The sequence below is a fragment of the Brachycentrus maculatus genome, unplaced genomic scaffold (genome assembly GCF_059751285.1).
Source record: "Brachycentrus maculatus isolate JH-2025_06_01 unplaced genomic scaffold, ASM5975128v1 h1tg000475l, whole genome shotgun sequence".
NCBI lineage: Eukaryota > Metazoa > Arthropoda > Insecta > Trichoptera > Brachycentridae > Brachycentrus > Brachycentrus maculatus.
The window spans coordinates 755548-777371 of record NW_028281222.1 but is presented as its reverse complement, the minus strand read 5'-3'; the positions used below and the strand labels follow the sequence as shown (position 1 = coordinate 777371).

At 34.6% G+C, this 21824-nt stretch overlaps 1 protein-coding gene across 1 annotated transcript in view; it reads right to left on the bottom strand.

The window, feature by feature from the left end:
- Window positions 1-21824, bottom strand: part of RyR (Ryanodine receptor) — a 240618-nt gene that overhangs the window by 150564 nt on the left and 68230 nt on the right. The window contains exons 21-28 of the mRNA XM_088272014.1: window positions 21010-21220; window positions 20399-20476; window positions 20087-20217; window positions 17400-17640; window positions 15154-15307; window positions 13123-13250; window positions 11974-12054; window positions 5941-6040 (exon numbers count right to left, since the gene is read on the bottom strand). Coding sequence (XP_088128140.1) covers window positions 5941-6040; window positions 11974-12054; window positions 13123-13250; window positions 15154-15307; window positions 17400-17640; window positions 20087-20217; window positions 20399-20476; window positions 21010-21220 — 1124 coding nt within the window. The remainder of the gene's footprint in view (window positions 1-5940; window positions 6041-11973; window positions 12055-13122; window positions 13251-15153; window positions 15308-17399; window positions 17641-20086; window positions 20218-20398; window positions 20477-21009; window positions 21221-21824) is intronic.

The window sequence follows — 21824 nt, the reverse complement described above, 5'->3', positions numbered from 1 at the left end:
AGACCTCCTTAGTACTGTAATAAGAACTTCAACGTCAATCTTAGCATGATAATTGTATACGGTATTTTTTTAGAGGTAAACAAATTCAAATTTCCCGCATTTAATTGATGGTGGCATGTTGCGCCATCTTGTTGAAACCACAGCTCTGTCACATCAATGCCATTCAACTGAGGTACAAGGAAGTCAGTTATCATGGTTCTGTAGCGCTTTCCATTGTCCGTAACATTCTGACCTGCATTAGCGTTAGCGCTATATGAAGCCGTTTTGTGTAATATTTTCTTTAATTTTTTTCAAGGAAAAGTTTTGGGATTGTATTATAACATATGATGATATACTTCGTTTAAAAGGACCCAAAAAAATAGTTAAAAATCAAAAGTATATTATCACTTTTCAAACAAATAGTGAATGTATAGTCAATCTTTTTATAAAATAAAACGACTTTGTTTTAACTACTTTTTATAGGTACACTTTCCAACCGGTTTCGACAAGAACCTTTTCATCATCAGGGTTTATGTACTAATTCTAAAACATTGAAATACTCATAGTTAGGTTATCATCAGGGTTTATGTACTAATTCTAAAACATTGAAATACTCATAGTTAGGTTATCATCAGGGTTTATGTACTAATTCTAAAACATTGAAATACTCATAGCTAGGTAATAGTTAATTACCCTTCGTAAGCGATACCAAAAACTTCCACGCACTCTGTTCACCTGATGATGACAACGTTCTTGTTGAAACAGGTTGGAAAAAGTGTACCAAGTGGTTAAAACAAAGTTGTTTTATTTTATAAAGTTTATAAAATGTGCCACAAAGTATCTGCGAAAAACATTCAAGAAATGTATGGTTAGGTTAGGTTAGGTTAGGTTATGCTATATAAGGTGAGGTTAGGTTAGTCAATTCCACAAAAATATATAAATATTAATAAGCACTGTTTCATAAAGCTATGATTGTAAAGATGTTCTAGTAATTTGATTGTAAATTTGTGTTCAAATTATAAAGTATTCTTTTTATCAATTAAAATATATAAAACGCAATTTTTAACAAATAAAAAAAGGTTTCAATAAATTCGGCAGTCGTTTTCTGGCAAAATCTATCCATTTTCTATTAATGTTTTATTTCGTAAATACTACTTTTTTTAAATTGAAAATAAATAAAAGAGAATTTATAAAAAAAAAAGTTAAGATTTCTAGTATTATTATTATTAACCCCTTATCCGCACCCAGATGGTGCATAGGGCACTGCATTATGTAAACGGAGTGTTATCTTGATCGTTAACACATGAAGGAAGGGTGATCAGCCCTCCGCTTCAGGTATCAGTCCAGGGTAATATTGAATAAATATTAGAGTGAAAATTCACTAATATTTATTTTCGTCCCCCTGGGAATCGAACCCGGGACCTCCAGCACGGTAGCCGAGCGTGCTGACCATTACACTTAAGAGGGGGACAAGTCTAGTATCAGACATAGTATTACAGCAGAAAATGATATCGGCTATTTAAGTACCCAGTTCCTGTTACAAAGAACGCGTTATTAGACATGGATGATGGAATTTAAAAATAACGGTTAAAATAACGTCTTCTTTTGAATAAGTCGTTATTTATTTCGGATTTTGGAATCGATTAGTTTAAGCTTAAAATGCCAATCAGCACCCAAATTTGGTTGCGCATTGCGTATTTCCAGCTCCTGATATATTTGACTATTTGACATCAAAAATATAAAGCTGAAAAGAAATATAAACCCAGAAAAAGTAACGAATACCATCCCATAAGATAATCCCATAAGATAATAACCGAAAATGTAACGTTCAACCGTTAGGCACTGTTTTAGCTTTCTTTTTACCCTCGTCCACACCCAATGGTGCATAGGGCACTGCTTCAAAATAATACAATATTAAGTTGATCTTTAATTATACGAAGGTAAGGTGATTAGTCTCACGCTTCAGGTACCGGTCCAGGGTAATATTAAAAAAATATTGAGTGAAAAAATACTATTTATTATGATCCCCTGGGAATCGAACCCGCGACTTCTAGCACGATAACCAAACGCGGTGACCAGAACACTATAAAGGCGGACAAAGTACAGAGTTATTTAACAAAACTATATTTATTACGTATTTATCGATTTGGTATTAACTTTGTAGAATAAAATGATGTTATAAATATATAAAAATGAAACACTTGTATAAGTTCACTCTTGAGTTTATTAATGTAAACATGACTATTTAATAGATTTATATTATCCACTGACACTTCGTGATGGAATTGCATTTTTAATTTATTATTAGATTAAAACCAATATAACCAGTCTGATGATGTCGGTAACGACGAAACCCGGTCGCTGGTCAAATAAAAAAGTGGGAAAGCTAAAAATATTGGTTTTAATCTAATAATAAATTAAACATGACTAGTTTCGAGAACTACAGATATTCTCAACAAAGAGTAAAAATACAAACAAAACATAAGTCTGAATTTTCAGTTGTTGGTGAGAACATTTATAGTTCTCGAAACTAGTCGTGTTTACATTAATAAACTTTAAAAAGTGGTCTTTTACAAGTGTTTTATCTTCATATTTAAACAGGTAAAACATTTTTTGCTGGTTCTGTATTACGACATTTCTATTTGAGTAATATGATATGAATTTACAACATTTTGAGTGTGTCCAAATACTTGTTCACAAAATCTGGATTATCTCCAATTAGAGGAGTCATTTTCATATTATTTTTTTTTATTTATTTTTTTCATTTTTTTTTCATTTTTTTTTCATATTATTTTTTGTTTTTTTTTTTGTTTTTTTTTTTGTTTTTTTTTATTTTTATTTTTTTTATTATTATTTTTTTTTGATGAGATGTCAAAAAATAATATGATATGAATTTATTGATATGTTTGTTTTTAAATATGAACACACAAACAAATACCATAATTTTGACCGTTGTTCAGGCCTGTGAGTTGTAAAGTATATTAATATGTTGTATTGTACATATATGGGCATGTGTGTTGAAAGTAAAAAGCATGGGGCTCGATTTTTTATGAAATTCGAGCCTTTCAGATTTGAAAAACATGCCAATGAAATTTTGAAAAATCTATGTAAAATCTGAGAAAAATTTGTGCTGTTAAAAGTCGTTCGCAAGCAAAGCTGCTGTCAAAAGCCGAATCTCTAGCAAAAAGCATCGAATTGTATAAAATGGTCCAAAAAAACGTCTAATAAATATTTTTTTATAATCGAAAAAGGCAAATTGTTTTCGTTTCTATCAAAAATGAGGTAATCAAGAGGCAAAGCCTATTGTGGAAGCAAGACAGCAGATGAAATGACGCTAGCAATGTTATGGACAAAGCGAGATGCATATATTATTAGTTTTTATATGAACATGAGCATTTTACGCAGTGATTTCTTGAAGGGAGTAGTCTAGTATTTGTAGTCTATGTAAAAATAATTTTACGCAGTGATTTCTTGAAGGGAGTAGTCTAGTATTTGTAGTCTATGTAAAAATAATTTTACGCAGTGATTTCTTGAAGGGAGTAGTCTAGTATTTGTAGTCTATGTAAAAATAATAATGAAAATTTTACTTATTCAAAATCTTCAATCTGCTAAAGCTATTCAGAGATTCTTTTGAATTTTTGACACAACATTGCATTCAAATAAACACAATTTTTTTCTTTTCAATTAAATCAGACTTAGCCACAGCACGGCGTAGGTGGGTACAACTAGTCTTTTAAAAATCTATATTTTCATCAATTTTCTCTCAATTAGGAGATCGCTTTGAATACCAACAACAAGTGTGCATTCTAGATTTTTCAATATCTGTTCGACCTGATGTGTTTCCTATAGATACTGATAACTGTTATAAACTGTTACTAATAACCGTTACTTATAACCGTTACTTATAACTGTTACTTATAACTGATACTTTTAACTGTTCCTGATAACTGTTACTCATAACTGGTACTGATAACTGTTACTTATAAATTTTATGTGAATTACTTAACGTCTAAGTGACTCTGAAATCTAGCTACGGCTTATGCAACACAGCTTATCATGATCCTACTCAGGCTTCAAATATTTAAGTTTCATAGCCTATGCCTATTCGTGAGTGGATTTACTCTTTATGTTTAAAGTTACAATAATTTCATGTAATTCATGAGTGAAAATTCTAGGCAAAAACACTCGCTTATTTATAACTAACTTATAACTGTTACATATAACTGTTACTTATAACTGCTACTTATAACTGTTCCTGATAACTGTTATTTATAACTGTTACTATAACTGTTCCTTATAACTGTTCCTAATAACTGTTATTTACAACTGTTACTTATAACTGTTATTTATAACTGTTACCTATAACTGTTACTTATAACTGATACTTATAACTGTAACTTATAACTGTTATTTATAACTGTTCATAATAACTGTTATTTATAACTGTTACTTATAACTGTTACTTATAACAGTTACTGATAACTGTTACTTTTAACTGTTGTTTATAACTGTTACTTATAACTGTTACTTATAACTGTTCCTAATAACTGTTATTTATAACTGTTACTTATAACTGTTACTTATAACTTTTCCTTATAAGTGTTCCTAATAACTGTTATTTATAACTGTTATTTATAACTGTTATTTATAACTGTTACTTATAACTGTTATTTATAACTGTTACCTATAACTGATACTTATAACTTTACTTATAACTGTTACTTATAACTGTTACTTATAACTGTTCCTAATAACTGTTATTTATAACTGTTACTTATAACTGTTACTGATAACTGTTATTTATAACTGTTATTTATAACTGTTACTTATAACTGTTACTTATAACTGTTACTTTTAACTGTTATTTAAAACTGTTATTTAAAACTGTTATTTATAACTGTTACTTATAACTGTTACTGATATCTGCAACTGATAACTGTTCGCGAGTGTTTTTGTCTGGAATTTTCACCCATAAATTACATGAAATTATAGTAACTTTAAATATAAAGAGTAAATCCACTCACGAGTAGGCATAGGCTATGAAACTTAAAAAGTTGAAGCCTGAGTAGGGACACGATAACCGGTGTTGTATAAGCTGTAGCTAGGTTTCAGATTCACTTGGACGTTAGATAATTTAAAAAAAAACTGATAACTGTTACTTATAACTGGTGCTGATACATGCGCGCATAAGCAAAGCGCGGCCCACACTAAGAAACGTTTGTGTATTGGTGATTTTATCACCGATTTTTTCACAAATTATTTATTTCCATCGCTGCAAATGAAAAACTTTATATTATAATGCTTTTTTGTGATAGATAATTATATTACGGAGGAATACGACAATTCTGAGCCCGTATCTATTATATTTTAAATTGATATTTTCATTTTAAAAATCGAGATGTAGTAAATACATATCACAGGGAGGGAAGGTTAAATGATAAGAAATCGTTACATAAAATGCTCTGTATATATGCAAACACTAGCAAAACTGAAGCCGATATATGGTAAAAAGCTGAAAATATATCGCTCACTCCTTTCAACAACGTCACATATCAAAAATCGTCAATTTTCAGTTGTGCATGTTTTCAGAATGCCCTAAAAATATACTATATCCCAGCAAAAGCGGCATATTTTTAACTTAATATTTACCCGCTACAGGGCAGAAAGTGTTGTTTTTGCATTTCGAAGAAAATGTATTGTTGAATTATTTTTTTTAAATATACTAAATATTTTTCAAATGGAGAAAAAACGTGAATTTTTTTACCTAAAAAGATCTGTTGCACGGTAAAATGTTCAATAAGTGGCTTGATATTTATTTTTAATACGTTTTATTATATTTTTAAACTTTAAAAACGATCTCCTGAAAATCAAGTTTTTTTGATATGTGACGTTGTTGAAAGGAGTAGCGATATATATAACATAAGCTTCGCCAATTCCAAAAGCAAAACGTTTATTTCTTACTTATAGTTTTGTCGATTAAATCTAAGAACACTCCGACAACATCTCCAATTGTCCACTGTTTTCCAAACGACTCCACACTACCACAATACACCTTCTCTTCCTGATTAAAAAAAAAACAGAAAAATCATAAAAGATTCAAGTCCTTTTGCAGTCATTTGAAAATTGCATGAACTAAAGTTCAAAAATGATTAAAAAAATATTGGAAAACTGTGTGTTTCATTCTGTAGAGTTATAATTGATGGAGGTCATTATTTACACATTTATTACAAAAAAAAAACATTTAGTTATGATATTATGACAATTTTATATATATATATATATATATATATATATATATATATATATATATATATATATATATATATATATATATATATATATATATATATATATATATATATATATATATATATATATATGTGTATATATATATGGTATACAGGTCGCTTGCCAAAGTTTACACGAATTTGTATAATTTTATACACAACGGGTTAAAAATAGGCACACTACCAAACAAATATGTGAAAAACATTTCGAAAAAAAAATGGAAATGTCAGTGATTTTATGTGCCAAAAGATAAAAAAGTATTATACATACACCACCAAATAAACATGTAAAAATTGACAGGGAATTATGTAGCTTAATTTGCCCAAAATATAAGAAATGGGCACATCCTCGAGAAAAATTAAAGAAATTTCGAATAAATTCAATTGAGTGATCAGTGAGTTATTGTGCCCAAAAGATTTTATCAAAATGGGAACCTTAAACGAAAAGGAAAGTTTAACCACAAAAATATTATGCATTTATTTGTGACTTAACGTGCCCAAAAGATAAAAAAATGGCACGCTACATCCAAAAAATTAAGTAAAATTGAACTTTGTTTGGGTGTTCTGTGAGTTAGTATGTCCAAAAAAATATAAAAAAGCGTACACCCCAAAACAAAAATTGAAGTGTAATACAAATTTAAAAAAAAAAATGCTTCTTAATGTGCCCAAATGATTTAAATTAGGCACATCCTATACAAAAATTTAACTTAAATTAGAGATTTCCTATAGAGTTCTCCGTGAGATAGTGTGCCCAATATATATAAAAAACAGACGCCCCCTAAACAAAATTTAAGTAAAATCTATGTGAAATTTCAAGTAAAGTGCTCTGTGAGTTAATGCGCCCAAAATATATAAAATGGGGACAAATCAAGCAAAATATTAATTAAAATTCAAGGGTCTTCCTTGACAAATACGGGGTAAAATGTACACAAATACCTTGGCAAACGACCTGTCCATAACCGTTACAACTGTCAAACACAGGGACAAAAGAAAATAAACAAAGATGGGTGTTCAAATCGAAAACAACAGCTGGTTCGCATCCATCCGTTTTGCGATCTCATCGGACTCACTGATAGTTTGGTCCACAACATCCAAGAAACATCCGACAATGTCCCCGATCTTGAACTGGGCACCGAACGCATCAGTCGAGCCTCCGTGCACTTTTTGAACCTAGAGTTTTGCACAGCACATTTGTGGAGGTCCTCACCAAAACGTTACATTTCCATTATTGCTGGTTTGTGGTCCCGTGGTTAGTGTCGCGGACTCTTGAGTCAGAGTTTCTCGGTTCGAACCCACTCTACCACAATTTGATACCTATTTCTAATAATGAGCCGCTTAGGCTCACAGAAATAGTATGAAATTGAAATTTTGTTTGAATAATAAAAACACAAATATTTCTTTTAAAATTAAAAAATATATATATATATTGTAGTCGTACAAGGAGAAAGTGACCTACTGACAAAACGTAAAGTGTTCAGGAGGGCCATTTAAGTCACTTTTGCTTGGCAAGAAATTAAACACCAATGCAGTTAGTCATTTTTCACAATCAGTTTATTATACTTCCAAGTTTAAAATCCTTTGGGATTTTTTTCAGGGCAATATTAACCTAGTAAGATATCAAATAGTCAATGATCACGTTTTTGTAAGAAATGCACTTGGTCACTTTCTCCTGTATGACTACGATATATGTACAATGATTAAAGAAAACACTTCGTTTTTTACCACTTGAGTTTTATTATAGACTACATGTTTCAGAAGTTAAACTTCCATCATTCAGGTCTGTATAATAATGATGATGAATGATGGAAGTTTAACTTCTGAAACATGTAGTCTATAATAAAACTCAAGTGGTAAAAAACGAAGTGTTTTCTTTGATCATTGTAACATGTCTTACCACAAAGTTAATGCCGAAACAATAAATAAAATACGATATATGTAAATGATTTTAAGTAATCAGCAATTCCAGCTTGTAAAATTGGTACGTTTTGGTGCGATTTAATGATTTCATATTGGTTTAATACAGGATTGGTCACGTTATGTCATAACTTTAATTAACATTTCGATAGAATACAGTAAACAGAACAGATTTGCATTTAAATTATGTTTTTGTGCAATATTAGAAATGTAACTTTTGGTGAGGAACTCCACATTTGAAACGGGCAATGTGGAGACATGTTTTTACTAACTTATCATTCGTTATTTGTAACATTCTAAATACGCTTATTTTTACACATTTCTTTTATCACAAGACACAACACATCATTCTTCCTTAATTCCTTTTCTACATACAGCAGGAATCAACATAACCTAGAGTTTTTAACAGTACATTTGAAACGGGCGATGTGGAGACATGTTTTTTATAAATTTATCGCACATTATTCTTAACTTTCTAAATATGATTATTTTTACGTTTTTCATTCGTCACAAAAACACATCATTCTTTTATAATTCCTTTTCTGCATACAGCAGAAATTAACATAACTTATAGTTTTAAACAGTACATTTGAAACGGGCGATGCGGAGACATGTTTTTTATAAATTTATCGCACATTATTCTTAACTTTCTAAGTATGATTATTATTACAATTTTCATTCGTCACAAAAAGATATCATTCTTTCATAACTCCTTTTCTGTATGCAGCAGGAATCCACTTAACGTCAAGTTTTTAACAGTACATTTGAAACGGGCGATATGGAGACATGTTTTTAGTACTTATCATTCCTTTTTCACAACTTTCTACATAAAGTTTTAAATTACACTTTTTTTTCGTCATAATAACACATAATTCTTTCATAATTCCTTTTCTGTATGCAGCAGGAATCCACTTAACGCCAAGTTTTAAACAGTACATTTGAAACAGGTGATATGGAGACATGTTTTTAGTACTTATCATTCCTTTTTCACAACTTTCTACATAAAGTTTTAAATTACACTTTTCTTTCGTCATAATAACACATAATTCTTTCATTATTCCTTTTCATGTACGCAGCAGGAATCAACTTGCAGTTTGCACAGTACATTTGAAATGGGCGATATGGAGACTTGTTTTTTATAAATTTATCGCACATTATTCTTAACTTTCTAAATATGATTTATTATTAGATTAAAACCAATATTTTTAGCTTTTCCACTTTTTTATTTGACCAGCGACCGGGTTTCGTCGTTACCGACATCATCAGACTGGTTTTAATCTTATTGGTTTTAATCTAATAATAAATTAAAAATGCAATTCCATCACGAAGTGTCAGTGGATAATATAAATCTTTCTAAATATGATTATAATTACATTTTTCATTCGTCACAAAAACACATCATTCTTTCATAATTCCTTTTCTGTATGCAGCAGGAATCCACTTAACGTCAAGTTTTAAACAGTACATTTGAAACGGGCGATATGGAGACATGTTTCTAGTAACTTATCATTCCTTTTTCACAACTTTCAACATAAAGTTTTAAATTACACTTTTCTTTCGTCATAATAACACATAATTCTTTCATTATTCCTTTTCTGTATGCAGCAGGAATCCACTTAACGCCAAGTTTTAAACGGTACATTTGAAACGTGCGATATGGAGACATGTTTTTAGTAACTTATCATTCCTTTTTCACAACTTTCTACATAAAGTTTTAAATTACACTTTTCTTTCATCACAATAACACATAATTCTTTCATTATTCCTTTTCATGTATGCAGCAGGAATCAACTTGCAGTTTGCACGGTACATTTGAAATGGGCGATATGGAGACATGTTTTTAGTAACTTATCATTCCTTTTTCACAACTTTCTACATAAAGTTTTAAATTACACTTTTCTTTCGTCATAATAGCATATAATTCTTTCATAACTCGTTTTCTGTATGCGGCAGTAATCAACTTGCAGTTTGCACAGTACATTTGAAATGGGCGATATGGAGACATGTTTTTAGTAAATTATCATTCACAGCTTTCAACATAAAGTTTTATGTTGCACTTTTCTTTCGTCATAATAACACATTATTCTTTCATTATTCCTTTTCATGTATGCAGCAGGAATCAACTTGCAGTTTGCACAGTACATTTGAAATGGGCGATATGGAGACATGTTTTTAGTAACTTATCATTCCTTTTTCACAACTTTCTACATATAGTTTTTAATTACACTTTTCTTTCGTCATAATAACACATAATTCTTTCATAATTCCTTTTCATGTATGCAGCAGGAATCAACTTGCAGTTTGCACGGTACATTTGAAATGGGCGATATGGAGACATGTTTTTAGTAACTTATCATTCCTTTTTCACAACTTTCTACATAAAGTTTTAAATTACACTTTTTTTTCGTCGTTATAACACATAATTCTTTCATTATTCCTTTTCATGTATGCAGCAGGAATCAACTCAACCTAGAGTTTGCATGGCAAATTTGAAATGGGTGAAATGGAGACATGTTTTTAGTAAATTATCATTCGTTATTCACAGCTTTCAACATAAAGTTTTATGTTGCACTTTTCTTACGTCACAAGAACACAACATTCTTCCTTAATTCCTTTTTTATATGCAGCAAGAATCAATTGAACTACATGAGTGGAGTGAAACTTCTACGATAACCATTATAACCTCATATACATTCTTCATTATCTCACTTATTTTCATTATTTTTTGTTTATTATTCACCATGGCTGGTCAAGATGAAGCTAACTTTCCATAACGCCGCCAAATTGGCGCAGCTTTCACTGTATCCATGGTCGCTAGGTTGCAATTCTGAAAATACCAGCTGGTCAGCTATGTGCTTTTGTGAAGTCATCTGTGTGCTTGTACTAGCCGTTGGGTAAGAGAGGGATTCTTCAACTTCCAAAAAGAAAGAGAAGAATCCATCAATATATATACTACTACTACTCTACTACTACCATCACGCCGTTTCCCCGCAGGGGTAGGCAGAAAGGATGGAATGCCACACTCTTCTCCTGACATACACTCCTCGCCTCCTTCACACCCATACATCTAGTCATACATGCCCTCCGATTACGCAGACTTTTGACACCGCCAGATTTTAGGTTCCGATTGATCTGATCGTGCTAAGTCTTTTTCTGTCGTCTTCGTTCTGTTTTCCCTCTCACTTCCAACATATATTTTCGTAGTCATTCTCTCGTTATCCATTCGCTCCACATGTCCATACCACCGTAAAGGACTCTTCCTAATGTTTTCAACTATTCCTCGTTCAGCCTTACATTCCTTTCTTATATCTTCATTTTTAATTCTGTCATACAATGATTTTCCACACATTCGTCCGAGGGAGCGCATTTCAACAGCGTTAACTCTGCTTTCATCCTTCCTTTGCCAGTTCCATGTTTCGCTTCCATACATTTGTGTCAGAATATTAATAATATCATAGTCGTACAGGAGAAAGTGACCAACTAACAAAACGTAAAATGTTCAGGAGGGCCATTTAAGTCACCTTTGCTTGGCAAGAAAATAAACACCAATGCAGTTAGTCATTTTTCACAATCAGTTATTATACTTCCAAGTTTAAAATCCTTTGCGATTTTTTTCAGGGCAATATTAAGCTAGTAAGATATCAAATAGTCAATGATCACGTTTTTGTAAGAAATGCACTTGGTCACTTTCTCCTGTATGACTACGATATACACATTTACTTACATAAATATATATGTATATTATTAATATTGTTGGCTTCATTGAAGCCAAGTTATGCAAAAGAAGACTTACATTGTATCCATCGAACGCCCAAGAGCTTTCATCTTGACCCAGCATCATGCCCGGGGGACAGTCAGCATGAGCCCAGCCGACCTGGAACATGTATCAAAATAACCTAAATGAACAATTTTTCCTAAAAAAAGGACCCATTTTGCCAAAAAATCTTCAGCAATTTTGACATTGTAAGAGCGTTTGTCCACTACACGGGATTTCACCGTCCGGCAGTCCGGTTTTGAAAAATGAAAGTGACTACAACAGTTTAGCATGATCGAATTTACACGCAACGTGTTCACGCACCGATCAAAAGCTCCGATCTGAAAAAAGATGGACAAAAGCACAAGCCAATCGTAGTTTTAAAACGCTAACTGACGTGCCAGACTGTAAAATTACACGGAATTTCAGGAAGTGGACAAGCGCCGTAAAGAGTTCACAATACTAGCAAAAAGGTTGTCAAAAAATTATCACAATACTTGCAAAAATACCAGCAGAAAGATTGTCAATAGATGATCATAATAGTTGCCAAAATACCAGAAGAAAGGTTCTCAATCCATGATCATAATAGTTGCCAAAATACCAGCAGAAAGGTTGTCAATAGATGATCATAATAGTTGCCAAAATACTAGAAGAAAGGTTCTCAATCGATGATCATAATAGTTGCCAAAATACCAACAGAAAGGTTGTCAATGGACGATCATAATAGTTGCCAAAATATCAGCAAAAAGATTGTCAACAGATGATCATAATAGTTGCCAAAATACCAGCAGAAAGGTTCTCAATAGATGATCACAATCCAGCAAAAAGATTTTCAATAGATGATTACGATAGTTGCCAAAATAGGGAGCAAAAAAACATTGATGAAAACTGTAAGAAATGTAGGAATGTAGGTGACACAATGGTGACAACGACATAGCTCCAATTGTGTATATACCCGCAAAGGGAGGTGGAAGACCAGCTGTCTGTCCATCGTTTGGATGGTCTTCCTGGCAGTCTGTTAGCTCTTATGCTGCTGTCTGCTGCTATCCTCACCACTCCATCCCAACTCGCTCTTCCCACACGATTCCTCCAGAAACGTCTTCTTTCTCTTCCTTATCGTACAACATCTTCAACGTTTCAGATTTCTCTTATGACTATACATATGTAATTCAATAACATTCGACCTACCCTCATGGGGCCAGCAGTGAGAATCTCGAATTCGAAGTACCATTTCCCCGAAGAGACGGCATAGGTCTTCTCGGCCCTCAGGGTCCTGAAGGCAGCTTGCTTCAGCCTGGAGGCTTCGGCAAGAAGAGCTGGAAACGCAATGTTGAAATAGTGAGGAAATTACCGGATGATGTTTTTTTATTATTTATTTTATGAACATAAATTGTATACATTTATTTAAATCAAAATTGTAAACATATTTAAAACTTTTTTTTGCAGAGACCCATCAAGCCACCTTGTGTGTCTTGTCGGTAGAGTTTTTTTTTAATACATTTTTTATTGTTTTTAACGGTTTTAAGCTAATATACACACAAAAAAGAGAGAAAAATTTGAAAAATATGTAAGATAAGCACTATTGGGTAGAAGAAACTAGAAAATGATGATGGGTGATGTAACATTAGCACTGTTGGGTATCAGAAACTAGACGATATTGAATGATGATGGATGGTGTAGTATTAGTATTGTTGGGAATAAGAAACTAGACGATATTTAATGATGATTGATGATGTAGCATTAGTACTGTTTGGTAAAAGAAACTAGACATTGAATGAAAATATATGTGGCGAATGTGAGAGGGAAAACAGAACGTGGACGACCGAAAAAGACTTGGCATGATCAGATCAATCAGAACCTAAAATCTGGCGGTGTCAAAAGTCTGCGAAATCGGAGGGCATGTATGACTAGATGTATGGATGTGAAGGAGGCGAGGAGTGTATGTCAGGACAGAAGAGTGTGGTGTTCCATCCTCTCTGCCTACCCCTGCGGGGAAACGGCGTGATGGTAGTAGTAGTAGTAGTAGACATTGAATGATGAACTAGATATTGAATGATGATGGATGGTGTAGTATTAGTATTGTTGGGAATAAGAAACTAGACGATATTTAATGATGATTGATGATGTAGCATTAGTACTGTTTAGTAAAAGAAACTAGACATTGAATGATGAACTAGATATTGAATGATGATGGATGGTGTAGTATTAGTACTGTTGGGTATAAGAAACTAGAAGATATTGGATGATGTAACATTAGCACTGTTTGGTAAAAGAAACTAGACGATATTGAATGATGCTTGATGATGTAGTATTAGTACTGTTGGGTATAAGAAACTAGACGATATTGAATGATGATGGATGGTGTAGTATTAGTATTGTTGGGAATAAGAAACTAGACGATATTTAATGATGATTTATGATGTAGCATTAGTACTGTTAAGTAAAAGAAACTAGACATTGAATGATAAACTAGATATTGAATGATGATGGATGGTGTAACATTAGCACTGTTTGGTAAAAGAAACTAGACGATATTGAATGATGCTTGGTGATGTAGTATTAGTACTGTTGGGTATAAGAAACTAGACGATATTGAATGATGATGGATGATGTATTATTAGTACTGTTGGGATAAGAAACTAGACGATATTGAATGATGATGGATGGTGTAGTATTAGTACTGTTGGTTAAAATAAACTAGAAGATATCGAATGATGACGGATGATGTAGCATTAGTACTGTTGGGTATACAAAACTAGAACATATTGATAATGATGTGACATTAGCTCTATTGGATATAAGAAACTAGAAGGTATTGAAAATAATGTGACATTAGCACTATTGGGTACAAGAAACTAGAAAATGATGATGGGTGATGTTTTAGCTGCCAGTCATATTTTTACCCACTCCACAAAAAAATCATGGAGACATTCAGGTATTTTTAAATTTCATTTAAGTTAAAAAAATCTTTGGTTTTACCACAATACTAAAATCATGTATGAAAAAATCATAAACCGGCTTAATATACGGATTAATATATATTTAAAAAAACGTATTAAAAGTGTGATGAATGGATATACCAGATGGAACAAATTTGACCAGACGATCTGATGCCTTCGACTCAAATTTTAGAATAATTTTGTCCAAGAATAAACAATGTATCATGCAGCACAGCGAGTGCCTCTAAAGCTCTAGACTATGGTTGAAGATTTAGCATACCTTCGTGTTGCTCCCCTGTAGGCGGGTCCAGATTGTACCCATAAACGAGAAGGGTCCTGACAGTCTCTGAAGCTGTGTCTCTATTCGCCTTCTTGATAGCATCGTCTACTTTGGAATACGGCACAAGATGAGGCGATCTTCTCATATCAGAGTCCTAAAAAAGAAGAAAAAAAGCATTATTGGATGTACAGTCGAACCTGGATACAAGACAGCCCATAGAATTGGGACATTTTTTTCCTATGAAGATGTCTCTCTTATATCCATTCCTTCTTTTTTTTATTTATTTATTTCTAAACACTTATTTGTCTTTTGTCCGCCTCCGTAGTGTAATGGTCAGCACGCTCGGCTACCGTTCTGGAGGTCCCGGGTTCGATTCCCAAAGGGGGTAAAATAAATATACGTGATTTTTTCACTGTCATATTTATTCAATATTACCCTGGACTGGTACCTGAAGTGGAGGGCTGATCACCTTTCCTTCATGTGTAAATGATCAAGATAACACTGCGTTTATATGACGCAGTGCCCTATGCACCATTGGGGTGCGGATAAGGGTTTTATTATTATTATTAAACACTTATTTAAATCACAATTTTTACATATTCAGAACTTTTTTTTTAAAAAACAGACTCATCAAGCCACCTTGTGTGTCTTGTCGGTGGAATTCTTTTTTAATACATTTTTTATTGTTTTTAACGATTTTAACCTAATATAGACACAAATATAAACATTTTACAATTTTTATAAAATTAACTCTTGATCATTTACCGATTCCTTTATTTTGCCTTTGTTCCGTATTTTATTTTGACCTCTAACATTCGTCAGCAACAAATTAAAAATGTTTGGTACGATATATTGCAGTGTTGGACTCCCATATTTATTGTTTATTCTTGGGACTATCAAACCTTCGTTGTGTGTAAATCGTGTATGATGGTTGTGTTCAAAAATATTTCGATATTTTGCTATCTAACTAACAGTCACGCCGCTTTCCACAGGGGTAAGCAGGGAGTTTACATGTAATAGCTTTCAATGTCTCTGTCACTGCCAATCTAAATAAACACAAGTTTGTAAAACCACCATCAAGTTTCTAGAAGCGCCCCGGTGTAGGCAGTGAAAGGGATTAGTAGCTAGTTAGTTCAGTTAGTCAGCTAGATCCAATTCTCCAATTCTAATCCGACACTGGCCAATAGTGTATTGATTCTGTATTTACAGCAAGGAGATAAAGAATGTTCTTTTCATGGTGGTTCTCCCCTACAACAGATATACACGGAACAGTGTTATTCCGGAGCCAGGAGATCGGCCTTCTATAAGACATTGGTATGGGGTTTCTATTCTCTCTGCCTTCTATAAGGTTGGTTGGAATATATTGCTTTTTAGCAATAAGCCGCCTGCCAATGAACTTATTTATTTTGTGTACATGAAGTTTAAATAAATATACGACAAATTGGTGTGGGGTTTCTAATCACTCTGCCTTCTATAAGACAAATTGGTGTGGGGTCTCTATTCTCTCTGCCTTCAAAAGACAGATTGGTGTGGGGTCTCTATTCTGTCTGAATTCTATGAGACAGATTGGTAAGGGGATTCTATCCTCTCTGCCTTCTATAACACAGCTTATTGTGGGGTCTCTATTCTCTCTGCCTTCAAAAGACAGATTGGTGAGGAGTTTCTATTCTCTCTGCCTTCTATAAGACAGATTGGTGAGGAGTTTCTATTCTCTCTGCCTTCTATAAGACAGATTGGTGTGGGGTCTGTATTCTCTCTGCCTTCTATAAGACAGATTGGTGAGGAGTTTCTATTCTCTCTGCCTTCTATAAGACAGATTGGTGTGGGGTCTGTATTCTCTCTGCCTTCTATAAGACAGATTGGTGAGGAGTTTCTATTCTCTCTGCCTTCTATAAGACAGATTGGTGTGGGGTCTGTATTCTTTCTGCCTTCTATAAGACAGATTGGTGAGGAGTTTCTATTTTTTTTGGCTTCTATAAGACAGATTCATGTTGGGTTTCTATTCAATCTGCCTTCTATAAGACAAATTGGTGTGGGGTTTCTAATCACTCTGCCTTCTATAAGACAGATTAGTGTTGGGTTTCTATTCACTCTGCCTTCTATAAGACAGAAAGATGTGGAGTTTCCATTCTCTCTGCCTTCTATAAGACAGATCGATGTGGGGTCTCTATTCACTCTGCCTTCTTTAAGACAAATTGGTGTGGGGTTTCTAATCTCTCTGCCTGAATGATTGGTCCAATATTTACCTCATTCAAGCCATACGTCCACCCCTGCTGGATCCTCTCCTTGGCCCACAGGTTATGCGTGTTCTCAGCCAGCTGGTCCACGAGCTCCTCCATCTTGGGGGACAGCGTGACCGCGGACAGGTCGAGCGGGGCGGGCTTGTAGCCGTTGGACTGCAGGAAGGGCTCGTTCGGGAGGCGCACATTCTTTATGCGAGCTGGAGGCTTGTCCAGGCTTATGTAATACCCGAGGGCTAGAATGGTTCTGGAAAGATCATTTATTATTAGAAACTCTGACTCAATAGTTTGGGACGTTAACCACAGGACCAAAATCTGACACGGCTGTATCCCGCCACGCTGTGCAGTAAATAGAAAAGAAAGAATATATTATTTTAATTTAAATTTTCATTCATTCAAACCCTTATCCGCACCCCAATGGTGCATAGGGCACTGCATCATACAAACGCAGTGTTATCTTGATCGTTAACACATGAAGGAAAGGTGATCAGCCCTCCACTTCAGGTACCAGTCCAGGGTAATATGGAATAAATATTAGAGTTAAAAAATCACTTACATTTATTTGACCCCCCTGGAAATCGAACCCGGGACCTCCAGAACGGTAGCCGAGCGTACTGACCATTACACTACGGAGGCGGACTTTAATTTTAATTTAAATTTACTTTGTTTAATTTACTTTTACTTTCTAAAAAAAAATGTAAAATGCACTCCCTCACTAAACACAAGTATCTACTTTATTAGAGAGGTAGAAACGATATATTGGAAATGTATTGTATATTTACCAAGTATTTTGTATTATTTAAATACGTTTTTTGTTAAAAAAAAAATATTATTACATTTTTTTTAAAAGAAAAATATTTGTGCTTTCATTATTTCCAAAAATAGTTGAATTTCATACTATTTCTGTGAGCCTGGGCGACTCATTATTAAAAATGGGTAGAAACTCTGACTAAATAGTTCGACGTCGACCTCCGTAGTGTAATGGTCAGCACGCTCGGCTACCGTTCTGTAGGCCCCGGGTCGATTCCCAGGGGAAGTCAAATAAATATAAGTGATTTTTTCATTATAATATTTATTCAATATTACCCTGGACTGGTACCTGAAGCGGAGGGCTGATCACCTTTCCTTCATGTGTAAACGATCGAGATAACACTGCGTTTATATGAAGCAGTGCCCTACGCACCATTGGGGTGCGGATAAGGGTTTTATTATTATTATTATTATTCGTTTTGGTTATTTAAAAAATCTTATTTGTTACTTTATTATTTGTGTTCCAGTCTTGTTACCCTTAATCCCATGTCCCAAAATGAAAAATGGAAATTACTCATCGGGAATATTGTATGTATAAATATGTAATATGTTTTGAAAAAAAAAACTATAAATTGCACAGACAGACCTCTCAGAACCACTCAGAATTGCACAGAGAGACTTCTCAGATGACCATATGTGTAGGTCCTCACCAAAACGTTACATTGCCATTATAAATAATTTCAAGTAATGATTTTAAATTATTACATATTATTTTTGACATCTCATCAAAGATGAAGAAGAATATGGGGCATTTACGGGGCTGACGACCGTCATAGGCTGGTTTAAGTGATCACTTTACACACGTGTAACGTTCACCAATTCTACCCATTATTGACAACCACACTACTCAAATTCTCGGAAGTTCTGTATATATGAACCAATTTAGAAACCTTGTTCTTGAATCAATAGAACTTCACTAGAGACATCTATTGGTGAGATGTAAAGAAGCTTTTTACTAAGCAGAAACTCTTATATTAGTATGTGAGATCCGAATCCTGGATTATAATCACACACACATGAGAAACGCCAGAAAATACCATTTTCATTTTTATTATTTAAGCTTATAATTTAACCAGACGATTTATTTACAACATTTTGAGTGTGTCCAAATACTTGTTCACAAAATTAAATTATTACGTTTAATTTCATATTGGTTTAACACAGGATTGGTCGCGTTTTGTCGCAACTTTGATTAAGATTTTGATAGAATACAGTAAACAGAACAGATTTGCATTTAAAGGATTTTTAAGTTCAAATTGTAACTTTTTGGTGAGGACCTCATCAGGAATATTATATGTATGACTTATGTATGTAATATGTTTTGAAAAATAAATAAATAAATAAAAAATAAAGAAGCATGGAGTTGGCAAAAGAAGGATGAAAGCAGACTGAATGCAGTCGAAATGCGATCCCTCAGACGAATGTGTGGCAAAACGATGTTTGATAGATGTTCGAATGATGAAATAAGGAAAGAATGTAAGGCTGAGATAAGCATTATCGATAAAATTAAGAAAGGTGTGTTGAGATGGTTTGGACATGTGGAGCGTATGAGTGAAGAAAGAACGGTTAAACAAATTTATGGAACGAATGTAGTTGGAAAAAGAAGCAGAGGACGACCGAGGAAAACTTGGCACAATCAGGTATGTCAAATACTTGAAAGCGGCCGGGTCAGGAGTCGTAATAATCGTCGGGTATGTATGAGGAGATGCATGAATGTAGAAGAGGCAAAGAATGTTTGCAAAGACAGAGTGGTGTGGCGTTCGATTCTCTCTGCCTACCCCTGCGGGGAAGCGGCGTGATGGTTAGTTAGTTAGTTTTAAAATAAAAAAAATAAAAAGGTGTTATTCGTAGACAATAGAACCAGGTAATATTGAAGTACTTACTTGAGAGTTTGCACAGCCAACTGACTGTCGTATTTCTTTTCGGCTGCTGGCAGCTTATCAAATTGCACTAAACAGGGGTGTATTTTGTGCATATCATCCCTTCGGTCTCCGTAGGACCATTCTGCTTCGATCTAAACAGAAGAAACATCAGGATAATAGCTCACAAACTATTTACTCATTTTTGTCGTTCAATATGATTCGTTATAACAGTTATTTTACGGTCAAAATTTTGTATGTGTTACAGTTACCCATTAGTAACAGTTACCCATTAGTAACAGTTACCCACATCTCTAGGATTTGGTAAAAACACACCTTGTTCATGGCCCACATTTCGTGGATGTTCTCAGCTAACTTGTCACGGATTTGTTCGATGTACGTGGCGAGAGTTATCTGAAAGAAATCGAAACAAGTTTAAATTATTAAATTTAAATTAACAGTGGAACCTCTCATGAACAAAAATGACAAAGTGGCTTCCTTCAACGAGCATAATGAGCTACAGAAAAGGGCAAGTCAAGGGGGATGGGGATATGAATGGGGATGGGGATGGGGATGGTGATGGGGATGGTGATGGTGATGGTGATGGTGATGGGGATGGGGATGGGGATGGGGATGGGGATGGGGATGGGGATGGGGATGGGGATGGGGATGGGGATGGGGATGGGGATGGGGATGGGGATGGGGATGGGGATGGGGATGGGGATGGGGATGGGGATGGGGATGGGGATGGGGATGGGGATGGGGATGGGGATGGGGATGGGGATGGGGATGGGGATGGGGATGGGGATGGGGATGGGGATGGGGATGGGGATGGGGATGGGGATGGGGATGGGGATGGGGATGGGGATGGGGATGGGGATGGGGATGGGGATGGGGTTGGGGTTGGGGTTGGAGTTCTGTGACAAGTATGAAGGAACACGTCTCACCATCGATGTGTCGACGGGCGTCGGCACGAAGGCCGTGTCGTCCTCCACCAGCCAGGGTCCGGCCAGCACGCACTTGTTGAGGTTCCCGAAGTAGGAGCACGGGTCCAGGCCGAGGGTCTGCTGAGGCAGGAGGCTCTCCACGAGGGGAGAAGTCCCCACTGGGGGCACGTAGCGCAGACGGCCGTGCTCGCCGCCCAGGAGGAAGCGGCAACTAGAAACAATACGACAATAAGTCTGGTTATATACAGGACTTATGAGGCTGATTACGTCATAAGCTAATTTATTTCTCAAATAATTTTTCCTCTGGAGGACCGTTCTGGAGGTCCCGGGTTCGATTCCCAAGGGGGGTAAAATAAATATAAGTGATTTTTCACTGTCATAATTATTCAATATTACCCTGGACTGGTACCTAAAGCGGAGGGCTGATCACCTTTCCTTCATGTGTAAACGATCAAGATAACACTGCGTTAATATGACGCAGTGCCCTATGCACCATTGGGGTGCGGATAAGGGTTTTATTATTTTTTTTTTTTTTAACACTTCATCAAAGATGAAGAAGAATATGGGAGTCTGGGCAAATGCCTCAAAAATACGAGGCTGACGACCGTCATAGGCTGGTTTAAGTAATCACTTTACACACATGTAACATTCACCAATTCTACCCATTATTGACGACCACAGTTTCAAAATTGGATCATATATATAGAACACCCAAGAATTTGAGTAGTCTCTTGAGTAGTTAGTTACAGACAAGAAAAATAATCACATAAACTAGCCTATGACAGTCGTTAGTCCCGTAAATGCCCAGAACTGCA